The 17,726-nt window shown below is 35.0% G+C and overlaps 2 protein-coding genes across 3 annotated transcripts in view; one reads left to right on the top strand and one right to left on the bottom strand.

Moving 5' to 3' along the window:
- LOC145690754 (coiled-coil domain-containing protein 130 homolog) overlaps window positions 1-11,787 on the bottom strand; it is a 33,051-nt gene extending 21,264 nt beyond the window's left edge. Inside the window, exons 1-3 of one of the 2 annotated variants that reach the window (XM_081765973.1) lie at window positions 11,702-11,787; window positions 6,355-6,419; window positions 3,170-3,366 (exon numbers count right to left, since the gene is read on the bottom strand). In XM_081765973.1, the coding sequence (XP_081622099.1) occupies window positions 3,170-3,366; window positions 6,355-6,357 (200 nt within the window). In that variant the 5' untranslated portion in view covers window positions 6,358-6,419; window positions 11,702-11,787. Of the gene's footprint in view, window positions 1-3,169; window positions 3,367-6,354; window positions 6,420-11,463; window positions 11,593-11,701 lie in introns of those variants that run through there. The other variant, XM_081765972.1, reaches the window with a different exon arrangement.
- Window positions 11,722-17,726, top strand: part of LOC145690755 (zinc finger CCHC-type and RNA-binding motif-containing protein 1-like) — a 39,947-nt gene continuing 33,942 nt past the window's right edge. Inside the window, exons 1-2 of the mRNA XM_081765974.1 lie at window positions 11,722-11,860; window positions 15,198-15,330. Of these exons, the coding sequence (XP_081622100.1) occupies window positions 15,218-15,330 (113 nt within the window). The 5' untranslated portion in view covers window positions 11,722-11,860; window positions 15,198-15,217. The remainder of the gene's footprint in view (window positions 11,861-15,197; window positions 15,331-17,726) is intronic.

Here is a 17,726-nt window from a genome sequence, read left to right as displayed (position 1 = left end):
CACACTTACTGGCAAATACACTAAAACATATTAAATAAAATTTTAAATTACTAAAAAATAATTTAGAAAACAATAAGAATGAAACTGGTGAAAAACTGCATATTGAGATACCAAAAAATATTTAAAAAAAAAATGCATATTAAAATACAATTCAAAAAGAAGGCAATACACATACGTAACTGTAAGCGATACGAGGCAATAATCAGAAAGTTTATTACAAACCGGAAATTACGTATGGAGGGGGGAGTCCATGGCAAAAGGGTGTGATAAAAGGGATTCGTTATATAAAATAGGTTGAGAAACCCTGCTCTAATAATAATAATAATAATAATAATAATAATAATAATAATAATAATAATAATAATAATAATAATAATAATAATAATAATAGCTCAATTGTCCACAACCCTTTTTTTGCTTTTCAGAATATAATTACTAACTGATGTTGATCTATACCATTTTAATTAAGAGCACTCAGCTGAAAGATAAAATAATAATAATAATAATAATAATAATAATAATAATAATAATAATAATAATAATAATAATAATAATAATAATAAAACGATATTTGATCCATGAACAGTCGCACCTTTCATTCTTGAGATTCAAAGTTTTAGACCATAATAAAGAATATCAAAACTTGTATCTCTTGAAATGAAATGAAATCTTCCAGTTTTACGTCCCACGTTTATGCAGTGTTGGCTAAAGGACGCCGTGACGATGAGAAATGAATGGAATAGTGGAATGAAGAAAGTGGGAGGAAATGGGAGAACCCCGAAGAAACCTACGCACACGGTGTTTGTCCACCACAAAGCTCAGTTGGCGCGAGCTGGGATTAAACCAGGAACACCACGTAGCAGAGGAAAACGCTCTACCACTGAGCCACCGCAGCCCCCTTCCTATCTCTTGTTAACAGTAATATAGACACTGGTAGGTACGTGTGATATCGGAATGAAGATATCAAAAATTGAGACCGACAAAGTACCAAAACTTGATCGAAGTATTGAAATAACCAAAAATGTCGAAATACTGATAAATCAAATTTTTCGATATTTAAAAATATCACATGATCGATCTACATTTTGAAATATCGTCGGAACGGATAGACGGACAAATATGCAAAATCATCTTTTCCTCAAGTAAGAGCCATGAAACGTGCGACTCCGCTGAAATCTCGAATTGGATTTTATTCATGATCACCGTATTTGCTATTACAACAGCTCGAAACTGAAAAAGGATCCGGCAAGCTATCAAACGTGCTGTTCAATTACCGTATCACTGAGAAACTGAACTACTGATTTTTCTATAGGGCATCATTAAAATAGAAAATGAAAAATATCTTAATACCGACAATATCGAAAAATATCGAAATATTGATCAATAAAGTTTCTCAATATCAATATTTCTATATTTGAAATCGATCGATCGATATTTGAAATATTACTGCACAACCTACACATTGGACTGTCCAAGCTCAACAGAAGTACAGGAATACAACACATTGTAGTGTGAAGGTATAAGCATTAACCTCAAGAATGAAAAGTGTGTGGCTCTTCTGGACGCAAAGTGGCCTGTTTCGTACTTATTTTTTTCTTCTTTCTAAATAGCAATTATTACTTTCCAAAAAGATTTGATAACTACTCTCTGAAACTACACTACGCATCTGAAGTCAGATAAGATCAAAGCTTTTTTTGCCATCATTGTTCATTCTCAACAGAGGAATCGAACAGACTCTAACCCTGGAGAATAAAAACTCACTCTCGGTACTCATCATACTTCAGAACAAAAAACAAATTATCTCCGATAAACGTGATACCGGAATTGTCCATGCCAGAAAACATTCAGCCCAACCAAGTATACCCATAGAACACCTATGGCTGACCATAAGGAAACGTTATAAAGTACAATCTAACATGAACTTCAAAATGATAGTCTTAGTTAGAAAGCAGAGTGATTTTCGTATAGCTATTATAGCCCGCATAATGCTCTCTCTCTTTTCCATTATACTTTGAACCTTGATGTGTTGCTCTCTGTGAAGACGTGAGTCCACAATTTCATTGCTGACTTTGACTTACCCAAAGGAAAGCAGTGCAGCAGTACATATTAAAACTACATGCCTTTCCCGTAAATAAAAATAAAAATGTAAAAGAAATAAAAAAATCTCTGAACTAAGCGCGTTTTAATTAAAAATAATACAAGGATTATTTTTAATTAAAACTTGCTTTCTTTAGAGAATTTTATTTCTTTTATGAAGGTATTAAAGTAAAGCAAGGCTAACATGGACCAGATCGTTATTTTTTTTTTTTTTTTTAAATGTCCTTGGAAAATAGCTCTTAGAAGAGCCAGGTCCTTCCAACCGGATTGTGGCACTCATGACTTTGGGAGTTCTCCCCGCTGGTCTAGTGGCTAGCGCGTGAGCCTTTGATGCAGGCGTTCACGAATTCGGTTCTCTATTAAGGAGCACAAAAAAATTAATTTCACAATCTTTCACTTTCATTACTGTCTAATTTAGCCTAAAGGGCATAACCGTACAACGTTACGCTAAAAAAATCCATTCATGAGTCTTGGGGTGACGTCTATCAGTACATCGGCCCCCTCGTCATTAACGCTCGTTTCCTACACTGGACTTTACTACTTCTTATTTCTTTCTATCAAGTAGCTCCCCAATCGCCCTCACGACGTTGATTGAATGCCACACTGCCAACATGATTTGGCGAATAGGAATGGCCATCCATCTTTCCTCTGACTAGATCCAACACTTTTTAACTTGTTGATCTTAGAGAAGCAATATTCTAGTGCGATTACAGTGTTACCAGGATTTTCTAAATAAATAAATACTCAAAGTTTGATCTTTCTGTAATCTACGAAGTTTTAAACATTTTATTTATTTATTTATTTCTAGATTTTGCATTCGCATCTAGTTGATTAATGAAACAATCTGTAGAGTAAAACCAAAGAGGTAAAAATAAGACACTATTACCAAGATCCAGAGATAAGTTCTTTACACATGTTTATAACACAGAAAGCATCAAACACATCACCGTACGTGAATTTGTTTCCCACCCTTTTTCTTACACACAATTAGTTATTTATTTCATTTTACACTCGAATTCCTTTGCCCATGTCCATTACTAACACATAATCTACGTATCAGTTATTTACTTACCTGACTCCCATTCCAATATGGTTCCCGCAACCGTTGCACCAGATGTTAAATGGCATTTCAAAACGAATAATAAGGATGCCCAGATGAATCTTGCGGGCCCTTTCTCGTAATGCATGCGTGCCATGGTATTTGTTGATCCCTCCCACTGCGGGATTGTAGTCAGGCGGATAATATTTATTCGTTCCTTTCCTCTCACCCTGAAACACAAAAGTAGAGTTAACATTGAAACAAGTAAAAGATAATTTCATTTAAAATTATGTAGGCGCGTGAGAGAATGATTCAAATTAGAAAAGAAAAAAAGATTATTTACCAGTGTATCCTCCCGTGGAAAACTAAATATTCTCCAGACGTATCGGAACAACAAGCCAAAGCTACAGTCGTAAGGTAACAACGATAATAACGGATAAATTAAATATGGTATGGAAACTGGAATACATACCATCAAATGAACGTAAAAAAAAAAAAAAAAAAAAAAAAAAAAAAAAAAAAAGCAGAGCACAGTTAGAAGAAAGCGTGGTGTCTGTACTACGTCACTGTTGCCAGAACCAAAATACACATCAAAGGTACGCAGCCAGGTTCTATCAATGTTTCCAGGATCCAGATTTAAAGCCGGTTTATATTTATGAATAAAGAATGATTCTTTAATCTCTCGTGTTTTTTTTTTTTTTCTTTCTTTTCTTGACATATTACATACCCAATTTTTGAGACTTTTTTTAATTGTTTAATGTGTTCTTTAACTTAGGTGCCAACATTGCGCTTGGTTAATATGTCGGGATTGTCACTTCACCTAAAGCAACTAACTTCATCTAAACTAACAGCAACACAATAACCCAAGTTTCTGATAATCTAAATTTCTTGTTTAAAGTGTGCAAACCGCCTTCAAGTCTAGATTTTCCAATGCAACCATAGACGTTCAGAATGCTTGCTGCAGCTTTAGCATCTTTCGAACCTTGATTGAAAATAAACATTGTCATAAAGTGTGAAAATTTATCCCACTTCATCTTTCAATTCGTGGTCGTTACAGAAGAAAGATTAAAAAAATATATAAATTATTTCAGTATTACTTTAAAAAAATACAGAAGTTATATCACTTGATTCTGCAATTTAATCTTAATTTACTAGGTTTGAAAGAGTTTGCTATGAACAGTGTTGTTGGCTACAGACATTTTTGAAAAAAAAAAAAAAAAAAAAAAATCTGCGATTATGAGTTACAACTCAATACTAGTAAAATAAACAAAAGGTATATGCTGACTTTTAACTGGCTATGCATGTAAGGCATCGATCTCCAACACTAACTTTCTAGCTTGCTTAACCCATGCAACGTCTAAATATAAGAAGTCATCCAATTGTTTGGAGAATCTGTTTCCCACCTTCGCTCTTAGGCTGCCCGTGTTTACTTTCATCTATTACGCATCTCTATTACGGTTAAATTACTGTAATCTTATATTTTATTAATTATTTATCATGAAGAAATATGAAATACGTATTATGAACGTGGGTTTTGGAAGAAATTTCAGAAAACATACATAAATCTTTACATGAAGATTTAATTTATCCATTCTTTGACCCAAATGAGGAACGATATTTCGATACAATGGATATGATTTTGAGTTATTTCTTACGCAACACACAGACTATAAAGAACGAAATGTCTCTGTAATGGATATCTCTCATTTACAAATAATCAAGTCTCATTGGTGTACGTTATTCAGGGGTTTCGCTGTAGCTGACTTACAGATATCATGAATGTTTTAACTTTCAATTATAATAATGAAATATATTACTTTTACTGTTTCACATAAAACAAGAGAAAGCGTATGGTCAGTAAGACAATTTTTCACTCCCTGATAATGTGTGATAACAGAACATCATCTCCCACTGCAGTTACTTCTGGTTTCTACACAGAGATTAATAATGATAATAATAATAATAATAATAATAATAATAATAATAATAATAATAATAATAATAATAATAATAATAATAATAATAGCAGAAGAAGATAATCATCGAGCTAAGTAAATATGAAATACCAAACTTTATACTTTACGTAAGAAATTTCCGAAATAAGCTAAATTTACAAACGGTCCTCACATCTGAATTAAGACGTAGTATTAAATTTGTAAATTCTATTGAGCATCTAGTGAGCGGATTATGAACTGCGACAATTTACTATTGTCCAACTGTTATTAATCATTTTTTTCAACCATCGACGTTGTAAAACTATTAGTTCCTGTACCGTATTTATAAAACACATTACATAATTGAGCTTTTCCATTGCATTATAATTCAATAGTATTTCTCCCAATTTTTTCATCCATGTTTACATAAATCTTAGGTTATGGAAATAATTCGACTTAACGCAAACAAACCTGGAATAGTCGATCTACGTCAAATGGAAAACTGTCTCTCTATATTATTATCTATACGGTATATTAAAATGCTAGGTTTATATGTTTGTGGTCAAGAAAAGTTTAAATATTAGTGCCAATCCTTTCGACAGTGAGTTCTCGGGAACCATAGGCTCTAGAAAGATGCCGTTTTCACTGGTCGATTGGGAATTTTGTATACATTGATCAGTTCTAATTGAATATTAAAAAAAAAAAGGCTGTTATTTCTTTATTACATTTTTTAGGGGTACACTGGAAGTGTTGAAATTCTTTAGAAAAGTAAAGAATCATGTCCTACAAGTTATACATTCCAACACTACACATTTGATTCGGGGGTAGTATATCTCTCCGGCGTTTGTTTTATCGCCAAGTGATAACGAAAAACGAAGGATAACCATTTCTCCAGTCTAAGATGAATCTTTATTGTTTGGAGTGTTTTGCCCAATGAACACTACATACCGCTGTCATTATAATTAATTGTGTGTGTAATATATTTGCTTACCACATACTGCATGCAAGAAGAAAGAAAACATTGATCATACATCAATTAGAAACTCCAACCGAAAGTAAGCTCACATCTTGCAAACGGTGTGAGCTATTGAAAAAATATTGAAAAAATCTCCCTTTTATAATACCCCTCGCCGATCTTTATCAAGACGTCTTTCACTTGTGTATGTAAAGGGACATGTACAGATGTTATGAGGAATGACAAGGAGATTCATGCTCATATGTGAATGAAGCGCTGTGTAAAGAGCGAAGATTCAGTTAGTTATTATTAAAATGTTTAAGACTTACCATGTTAGATGTTTTGCCTGTCTTTACTGATTATATGAAGGTTCTACTTCGAAGAATCAATGTTTCTAGAAAGAAAACAATACAAACAAAAAATTAATATAACATGTTCGTATAGCACTTGCATATATAATACAGTTTATTAAAGGACTGGCAGAAGCATTGTCACACAAACAATACTGAAAACAAGAAAACATTAACACATAAATGTGGAAAGTAATAGTAAAACAAGAGAAACCTACAATGTATTGGGAAAGACAAGTTACCATAAGTGTCCATAAAATTTCGGTGATATTTCAATTACTACGGTTGAGGTTAAAAAAAAAAAGTTCAGATTGTGTTGTATGTAAAAAATGGATTTAAGCCATTGTGTGGCCGTGATACAAATGACCGGTTGTAACACTTGAAATATTCAAAGAAAAATTGTCCAAGGAACATCAGTAGTTGAGTTATTCGAAATAAATAAATAAATAAAATTATAACATCTGCTCGTTGTAAGGCTAAGTGAGACGGTGATGATGATTTGATTGATTGAATTAAAGTTAGCGCCCTTTTCAGCACCGAGGCTATATGAGACGTGGACCTACAGTTTAATGTGGGATCCGAACCACATGAGCCCTCGCCGGTAATTGAACCCGGGTCTCCCACGTCAAATGTAATGATGGCATGGATTATATTGAATTAATGGAATGACGAAAGTGGGAGGAAACGAGAGAACACCGAAAAATGAAATGAAATCTTTGAGTTTTACGTCCCACGGTTATGCCGGTTAGGCTAAAGGAGACGGTGATGATGAGTAATGAATGAAATGGTGGAATGAAGAAAGTGGGAGGAAACGGGAGAACCCCGAGAAAACCCACGCACGCGGTGTTTGTCCATCACAAAGTTCACTTGGCGGGGGCTGGGATAGAACCCGGGACCCCAAGCACCAGAGGTGAACGCTCTACCACTGAGCCACCGCGGCCCCGAGAGGGAGAACACCGAGAAAACCGATGCATACAGAGTTTGTTCACCACAAAGATCACTTAGCGGGAACTGGGAATAAACGAGGGACTCCACACGACCCAAGAAGTAAGAGCTTCCGTACTGGTTACGAAAATTATACTTTCGGTCATAATAAGTCATAATTTGGAAAGATGTGTTTGGGAAGAAAATGGAAAAGGAATTATAACCAGTGCATCTATAACTAATACTAAAACCAATAATACCAATGTTAAGATGAACAGGAAGACAAATTACAAGAACCAAGGAGTTAGTGCTCGAGTACGGACACTGCACAAAGATGGATTCAAACATAAAAAATTGACAACTTCTACGCTCTGAGGATAGTGATATTCTATTCCGTTACTTTGCAAGCCCGTACATCGGTTCAAACAATTAAAAGCAGTGGACAATGGGAAGTTCCAGAAGCTAAGGCGACAGGTTTGTTTGCATAAAAACTGAAAAGTGGGGAACAGAATTTACAGAAGTGTACCACGGAACACTTGGTGTTGATTATTCTGGTTACACGTTTGGAAGTGATATAGTATTGCAATAATAATAATAATAATAATAATAATAATAATAATAATAATAATAAATAGATTCCTGCTAGCATAACGTCTGCGCTTGAGGATGATTCCAGAGAGGATCCGAATACCATTAGGATAATGCTTCAAACACTAATGGATGTTAGAGATACAAGGTAAGATTTTTGAGTTTTAAACTATGTACTCAGTACTAAAGAGCACAATTTACTAACTTTACTTTCACTTCTTCCACCGACAGGAACTACCTAATAAGCACAGTACCTACTTTTACTTTATTCCTGCTGGATGTACCAGTAATGACGGTTAACAAAGTAACACGTATTACATCTTTAGAACTAAGATCTGTACTATTAAGTTGCGTCCAGCCCTGTAGCAAATGACCGTAACAAAACATCATACCAGATGTTAGCGATACATAAGCGGCCAATTTAATGGCGCTCTGCATGTGACAGTGTAAAAAATCATAAAATCACTAAAATCTAAAATATTAAATATAGAACACTTTTATAATCTAGAATACTAAAATCCAGAATATTTGTCAATATCTGTATCTCGTAAGCGCATTCTTGTTAATATCCATATATCTGTGTGTATTGCCGTGTATGTATTAGGCTTACTCTGTCCTGCAACACTAAAAATCCAGAGTAAGTAAATCGCTTGAATAGTCCAGTTTATGTAACTAAGTGTACCTCACAAGTACGTGGTGTGAAATATAAGATTTTCATACGCATTTTTGTGTGTGTTGTCATGTATACTTTGCCACTCTCACTTTCTGTATTTGAAAATAAGTATATATTAGTTGTATCGAAACTAGATGCGGATAGGGATGGCTATAAGGGGACATAGGAGTCCATCAAAAATACATTGTATATAATAGCACCCAATTCCACCCAGAAATTTTCCATTTGGTAGAATCGCCCGCGGAAGTGGAACCAAGTAGCTAGGCGCCGAGAAAGTAAGAATGAAGCAGTAGTAGGACACGATTTCCACCAAGAAATGTGACTTTCAAGTACTTCATTAATGTGACCCTGTATTCCTATCGTGCAGTTATGCTTCAAAAGTATCATGGCACTAGTAAAATTTTGACACAAAATTTTGCAAAATTTACAGCTCAAATTCAATATCCTGCACGGAAAGCTATATTTATAAGGAACGAATTTCTGCAGGTGACAGAACTAAATACGAAGTAATATAGCTGGGTATGTCCATGGCAACTCACGTTACGTAATGACGTATATTTTGAAGGATACTAACCACAATAAACTTAAAAGCTCCGTAAAAAAAAAAAAAAAAAAAAAGGAAAGTTGTCATATTTATACAGATAATTACCAAATATCGTAATTTTATATGATACAGCAAACCTAGGAGAAAATAAAATACTATAGTAACTCACGTTACAAATTTTTTCCCTACATTCAGATCCTGTGATTTTTTAGTACATTTTCGTTTGTTCTGGCATAGCTATGTGCATGAAATTACTAAGTTATGTAAGATAGGCACACACATAATTTAATTATGACAAAAATATTAAATTTTTATTTACATTTTATGACTACTTATTTGACTGCAATATGCACAGAGTCGGGTAACTCACGTTACATTTGTCAACAGTCTTTATTATTAAGTATAAGCAACATACAGTTATAATAATTTGAAATAAGCACAGTTTAATTAAGTTGAACATTGAACTTTACTTTAAGAAAAGGTTTCATCAGTTATATGAAATTTTGCTTGGGATACCGACAGAAAAAGTAAGACCTATGTAATAATAAATAAGGCTTGTATAATATAATCAACATTAAAACTTAGTAAATGAAATGTAAACTACGGGAAAAATCAGAAAACAGTAATTCTCTGAAAAAAAAAAAAAATAGTGATGCCAGCTACATACAACTATATTTTTTTTATCAAAAGAACAACTTGACTAAAAATTATAACTATATTTCTTTCATGAATTTTTGTCCTTATTTCCGTGGACATACCCAGCTGTATTTTAGGTTTTCAAGTGTAGGGTTACTAATGTTAATGTAAAATAATTACAAGTGCTTTATAACGGCAAAATAAGTCCTGCACAGTGTACAAAAGCTGTACTTTATGTTTACAATGGAGTGTTACTAGTATAAAACCATGACACGTGCTATTGAAACGTATATCATTGCCAAAAAATACTTTTTGTTTCATTACCTTCGCTCAAACGTATATCCACCGTCACTGACGCGCCTCCTCCCTTCGGGCGTATCCTCGTAATACAGCAAAACCACACCAGCTTCGTCTGATCTGACTCGGTTAGATAACATTGTGCTCCCAATGACCACCTAGCACAGCTTGGTTTGTGTTTTGTGCACTGTAGTTTTTATATCATATGTTGAGACGCCGTATTTATCCGCTAATCGTAAAAAAAATGTAATTTTTCAACAATTTATTTTGCTGACCCCTTTGAATTTTATCTATGCTAAATAAGGTAACGTGACGTCGCCCACTGCAAATCTTTTTTGTAGAAAAATAAGGAAATTACCGGTAGTTAAAGGAAGGTTCTGGTGTAGTTTTGGCGTACCACATTTTGGAAGATTTACAGGTGAAATTCAATACTTTGTATGAAAAGATAAATTCACAAGGAACATATTTCTGAAAGCGACAAAATGTTATACAAAGTAATACAACTGTATTTCAGGTTTAGAAGTGTAGGGTTACTAGTGTAAAATCATTACAAATGCTTTAAGGTGGTTAAAATAAGTGTGAGTGCATATCAAAGATGACTCTAAAAATGTTATTTTCCGCCGGCGGTGTATTTCTGCACAGTATAGAGAAGCTGTATTTTATGTTTACAAGTGAAATGTTACTAGTGCAAAGTGATGTCAAGTACTATTAAACCTCGCATATTTGCCAAAATCCATTCCTTTATTACTGTCCTGGCTTCTGCGTATACCTGCCATTGCTGACGCGCCCGCTCCCTTCGAACGCTTCGTCCTACCCTGACTCGGTTAGATAGCATTCGTGCTTTTTAGTTGCCACCTAGCACAGCTTGGTTTTTGTTTTTAAACTACGTCTTATGCCGTACATCCGGAAACCGTATATATACGAAAATCGAAAAAGAATTGTAAATTTTCAAAAATTCTCTGGTAACCCCCCTGAATTTTTTCTCTGCCCAGTGAGATATTTTTATGTCGCCCAGCGCAAATCTTTTAGGAGACAATTCGAAGTAAACTAGTGAAAGAATTAAATTTTTTCAACAATTATTTCTAATGTGCGCCAAAACTACATGTAAAGGAATATAACTTTTCATGTGCAAATATTATCATGTAGTAGCTATCTCCATAGAAGGACAACCCCAAGCGTATTCTCAATATAAAATATTTTGCGAAAAATTTTGATTTAACCTCAGTGAAGTACGGAAACATAAGGGTGAAACAAAACTTTTCAAACAAGAGATAGATTCTCAAAATTCTAATGAGCATAACATTTCCATTGTGGGCCTAGAGGATTATAATACTCAAACTACATATTCAATTTATATGAACCGTAGAGTGATTATTGTAATCACTCTACGTTATAATAATCACTCTACGATATGAACAGTACTTACATTACGAAATATTTCCCATAAATACGCACCACATACACTCACTTATTTTGTTTACGTTTCACTAACGGGGAAAAACAGTGAGTAATATTAATCAATCTTCTCATTCTCATTAATTTGAAAAAAAAAATGATTAATTTGTTTAAATATGGAACGGAATAATTATTACTTAGAACACTATGGCCAGACATGTTGCATAGGTTGATGGAAATAATTTAGAATGATAAAAATAGTAACATACTTGACTCCTGGGTGGATCAAAAGGTGTTCTGAGAAGTGTACCAAATGCAATCGCCGTGACAGTCACCAATGCATCGGCTGTCGTACATACGATTATTTATCTCATATATACCAAGGAAGTAGAGGAACCAAGGAACCAAACGAGGATGTAAAGATACAGGTGATCCGTGCAAAGTACCGTATTAATTAATAGTAAAAATACCGGGTGCTGGACAAGTTTACGCACACCAAAATTTGGAGGAAGGATTCAACACTTCATGGAAAGATGTTCATAAGGAACGAATTTCTGCAGGCGGCAGAATTAAATCCTAAGTAATACAGCTGTATTTTAGGTTTACAGGTATAAAGTTATGAGTATAAAATCGTTACAAGTGCTTTACGGCGGTTAAAAGATGCACTCTATTGTATATTAGATACTATTTTCTACCGGGAATATTTCAGTGCAGACTAAGAATCGTCCTTCAAATTAAAAGAGCATTTTTCTTTCACTTTTATTGCTTTAAATTATTCTCTTAAGACGTTCTATTACGCTGACACATCCACAAATAATCGCGTACAAATTAATTGGGGGATATAGTATACGTAAGACCGTCTGAGTTCCAGAAGAAGCTGGACGCTCATACTTTTAGGGATTATTCATTGAGTATCTACGAACTTAGAAAGGGGGTAACAAACCCACTTTCATTTACTTATCCACTGATACGAAAATAAAAAAGAACGTACCTATTTGCCCTTGTACTTTATATGCTATAGCGCATTACATTATATGCAACAAGGATTTTGGTCTGCATCATGATATAAATTTAAAAATATTTAACATTTTTCGAATCGAAATCATCAAAATTTATTCTAGAAAGTAAAAATAGAATGTTAAGCACATATAATGAAGACAACGCAGTGATTTAATTTGGTAACGTATAAATATATAATATGAAGTATCCTCGCGCACGGAAGACAGGGGGTTCTCATGTATACTATTACCAAAGGTAGAAGTACAAGGGCCCTGGGGGCGTCTAATCCTTCGCTAGCTGTCCCTAGCTTAGCAATATTTTGTAAAGTAACTAACTCGGTAAATCCTATATGTGCAAGATTGGGGGAGATACTAAATACCAGCCAAAATGTTCGAGTTACTCTAGCCCCTACCAATGCGTCCAATATCCCATGCAGATCTACTTTTGGCGCACCAGTCGAAATAATTGTTGAAAAGTTATAGTTCTTACACTAATTTCCCTCTTATTATCTCCTAAATGATTTGCGCTGGACTACAAGAAAATATTTCACTTGGCACAGAAAAAAAAACAAGGGGGCCATCACAAGTAATTATTGAAAAATTACAATTCTTTTACGATTTGCGTTTCAATATTGCGTCTGGATGTGTAGCGTATAACTACCGTGAAAAAACAGAAACCAACCTGTACTAGAAACCCTTAAAAAGCACGATTGCTATCCAACCAAGTAGGGTGAAGCTGCGGGCTCCGAGCAGTAGTAATGGGATGCGTCCGAAGGGAGCAAACGCGTCAGTGACGGTGGGTATAAGTATGAGCGAGGGTAGTGAACACAAATAGGTATTGGCAATGATACGAGTTTCAATGGCGCTTATCATGGTTTCGAACTAGTAGCGCTCCACTTGTAAACATAAAATACAACTTCCATGCATTGCGCAGAAATACACCATTGGTGGAAAATAGTACCTGCTGCAACCATCTTTCATATGTACTCATTGATTTTCTCTGTCCTAAATCACTTGTAATCATGTAACGCCAGTAATCCTACACTTGTAAACCTAAGATACTAGTGTATAAATCTGTATTTAATTCTATCGCTTGCAGAAATTTGTTCTTTATAAATATGTCTTTTCATGCAAGGTATTGAATTTTACTTGTAAGTCTTCCAAAATGTGGTGCGACAAAAGTAAACTAGCACCCAATATCCTGTTAACTGCAATTATTACGAAATTCACTCACGGTGCTTTAGAAATGATTTCTGAGGGTAAAGGTTGCATTCATGGGTACAGATTCAAGTTACGATTACTTTTCTTTAGGGGTGTAAAAACGTGTTTTGACGTATGCCATAAAATTGGCTGCAACATACAAACTATAGTAGGTGGCTACTGAAACCATAGATATTACGTAACCGAATCAGAGCAGAATCGTACTACGAGAGACTACACAAGGGTGCAACGGGAGGTATAGGAAAAAAAAAAAAAAGGAAGGAATATAGTTGATATCGCATAAAATCACGTAGGTTAAAGCACTTACGATGTTTTCACACTTATAACTCTATACTTATGAACATAAATATACTTTTCCTATATCGTGCAGAAATACTCCGCGAGTGGAAATTAGTGTGCTATCCCATTTTATAGAGGCATGCTTATATTCATGAAATACGAGTTTCTCTTAGCAGGAAATGCACTCTTACTATCTTAAGAGTGTTTTTTAAGGGAGGAGTTCACTTGAAGATGTCTGAATATAAAACACAAACCAATTTATGCTAAGTGCTGCTAAATAGCACGAATGCTATCTAACCAAGTCTATCTGGAGAGCAGCAGGGGGACCTGAGTGGTTAGCGAGGAGGTGTTTGTACGGAGCAGGTGCATCAACGACGGTGGGTATGCCTCATAGGCGCCGACTTGAAGAAAATATGGGAGAGCAAACGATGAACAAATATATAATCATATTCAGCTGTTTTCTATCAACTGCTTGATGAAGGCCCCCTTCCCTCCCCCATACCTCGGTCCACTACTCCGCTGCGAAATTCACAACCTAAGTGAAATTCGTTTAAAGGCATTAAAACAAATTCAAGTTCAAAATTTGAAAACTTCACAGCAACTTTGCGCACCACATTGAACTTAACTTTTCATATCAGTACTGTCAGAGTGTTGGTTGAAACCTCAGTGCTCTATTAAAAGCTCCGTTTTGAAAACGCCATTTTGTATCGAATAAAAAGGCTGTTCCTAATATTGAATTAAAGCCACGACGAAGTTTACAATAGAAATTATTGCTTCTCTTTGCTAATTCTTCCTCGACTGGATTATATTGGAGGGGAGGGACCCCACCTATAAATATTGGAAAGGCGAAAAGTGTCCTGCCCCCCAAACTCGGCGCCTATGGTATCCGCGTAAACTGCGCCAACATTTAATATACCGGTACGCATGAGGAATTTAAGATTTGGGAAACTTCAATCAATTATCACATCCAGTTTTAAAAGAACACTGCAGGTGTTATAACTGAATCTTAAATCTAAGGCTAGGCTCAGAATTCATCTTTTATATATATATATATATATATATATTATTTTATTGTGTTTCGCATAATTATCTGTATCTTAAATTTTGATTTATTCTCGTGCTACAATTGATTTTAAAATAGAATCTGGAAAATTACATTTTATTAAGTAAATGTATTGCAAGAAGCAAATAATAAAAGTAAGAAACTCTGATGAAAATAGTGAACCAAACAGGCACTTGCTTTACATGTGTTCTTCTTTCCTCGCAGGATATTTACATGGTACAACAATGAGTTCTGGATTGGCTCCAAGCAAGAGTACTGTGTACGTCGCCAATTTGCCCTTTTCCCTCACCAACAATGATCTCCATAAGATATTTGAGAAATTCGGGAAAGTTGTAAGGTAAGAACATATTTCAGAGTAAAAAATGAAATCTTTGAGTTTTACGTCCCACGGTTAGGCTAAAGGAGGCGGTGATTATAAGAAATGAATGAAATGGTGGAATGAAGAAAGTGGGAGGAAACGGGAGAACCCCGAGAAAACCCACGCACACGGTGTTTGTCCACCACAAAGTTTACTTGGCGGGAGCAGGGTTTGAACCCGGGACCCCAAGCACCAGAGGTGAACCACCGGGAACCAAGCACCACTGAGCCACCGCGGCCCCCATATTTCAGAGTAAATGAGTCACTAGAAATGTTATTGTACTTTGATGATTCTGTTACCTTATGCTCAGCATAATGTAACATGGCCCGATGCTTTTGAGCACCTTGTATGTTGGTAGAAAATTTTAAAATTTATTTAGAATGTTAATAGAAACTTTTGTTTTATAGTAGAGCAAACCGTAGGTTGAGAATTTTGCGTAATTTTAGTACAACAGAGCGTTTCGATAGATAGTATATGAGGATTACATGATTATTAATTATATTATATATATTTTACGCATTTATCCATGAATATATTATTATTTTAGACAAATAAGTGTATATTTCAACGTTTTCAATGGTTTTCAGTTCATTTCTATTCATATTTCGGCATAGGGAATCTTCACAAGAAAGCTAAAAATTTTATTTCGTAAAATCTTCATCAAAATTCCAAATTAATAAAGTCAGCCATAATTTCTTCTTGGTGCATCTCTTTGTTTCGAAGTAAAATTATCTGATTGGCTAATCCACAATCACAGCTGCGGCTGAGATTTCGGTTCTCTTTGATCTTCACTCAGAAGCCTATCATCCTATGATTACGTCATAATTATCTTCCAATTGGGGATCATCTTCTCGTAACTCTTTGTCTTACGGCGTCAGCCATTTCAAGAGTCAGACGTGCAGTGTTTAGCGTCTGCGAAAAAGGTGGAATAATTTGTAATCACGTGAAAATTGTTTCAAATTCTTCGTTTTGGCGAATATTGGAAGAGATAACTGTACGACATTTGGTGTTTCAACAAATTGTTAACACGGAAATAAGACAATTGTGAAGTAATTTCGCATAACATAACGGATACTAGCCTGTAGCTATCCAGTGGTATGGAATGAGCTCCTTAGCAAATTTTGCGTTCTCGGTCAACCAGAGAACCTAAGAGAAGAAAGAGGAGACGGTGGAAGAGAGAGAAAGAATACTGAGTAGTGGTGCAGACCCGAGGAAGAAGAAGTCAAGCCACGCTCGATGGCTTTTCTGGAAAGGTGCTGAAGGAGTTTCCAAAAATTATTTTTGAGACCACGTATCACGAGTTTCCCAGGAACCTCGGGTGGAAGTTATCAGGAATTTTTTTTTTGTTGTTTAACATATCCGTTTAATCTCGGTGTAAGAAGAGGATGTCAAGTAAGTAAGGAACAGTGAAAGTGAAACTCAGGTATTTGGCTTCAAAATTTTCCTTGTTCTGGCAAACTATCATGAGTGAATATATTTTCTGGTGTTTGTGTAATTCTCGTAATATGAAGCACTAAATTCGTAAAGTTTCCCTCAACGCCGCACGCATGTAGATTTAGGCAATGTGACATCGTGTTTTCATTCGATGGGGGGAAAAGAAAGCTAGGATCTCAGCAAATAGCGATTGTCGTAATCTCAAGAAAATGTGTGTACCACACACACATTTTCCCCAGTGATGAAAGATGTTTTAGATTCCCCAAAATCTAGAAATTATTTATTTCGGTAATTCTGCTCAAAATTCAACCTTTATTCATTTTGGCATGTTTTCTTTGGTTTGACGTAGAATGTTTATGAATGTTGAATATGTAAACAAGTGTCAGTATCACGGCTATTTGTCTAGTGCAAGGGTACATGCATCTTGCGTACCGATAATCGAAAACGTTCATCAATAGGCAAACCTACGTACTATTTTAGAAAACTGATACCCATCAAGTTAGAATTACAATGTTGATAATGTCTAGAAAATATTTTCTTCTTTTAAGAAATTAATTCAGAACGACACTAATGCAAAACTAACCACTGCGTCTTCGGTAGAAATGTGGTAGCGAAAATAAAATATAAATGCAAGTTAAGTATGGTGCTTTAGGAAATGTATGTGTGATTTTTTTTTTTTAATATATATACTTGTTTAGGTTAAGTTAGTTTAGTTAGATTAGGGCTTTAGGTTTAAGTTGTGTGAATATATTATATGCATGTCTTGCCTGTGCTAGATTGTCATGTGGGTCCGAGCTGACAAGAGGTCGCGAAGAGCGTAAATCCTCTACGCCGGCCACGATCTCGATGCACAGAAGAGTGTAAGCACCAAGGAATATATGTAAACAAAAGGCAAATTAAGCTAACCACAATCTGTAGGCAGTGAATTTATTATTTTCGGT

Source organism: Thermobia domestica, chromosome 7 (genome assembly GCF_964235325.1).
Source record: "Thermobia domestica chromosome 7, izTheDome1.hap1.1, whole genome shotgun sequence".
NCBI lineage: Eukaryota > Metazoa > Arthropoda > Insecta > Zygentoma > Lepismatidae > Thermobia > Thermobia domestica.
Note: the sequence above shows the minus strand (reverse complement) of the source record. Positions and strands in the feature narration are given on the sequence as shown.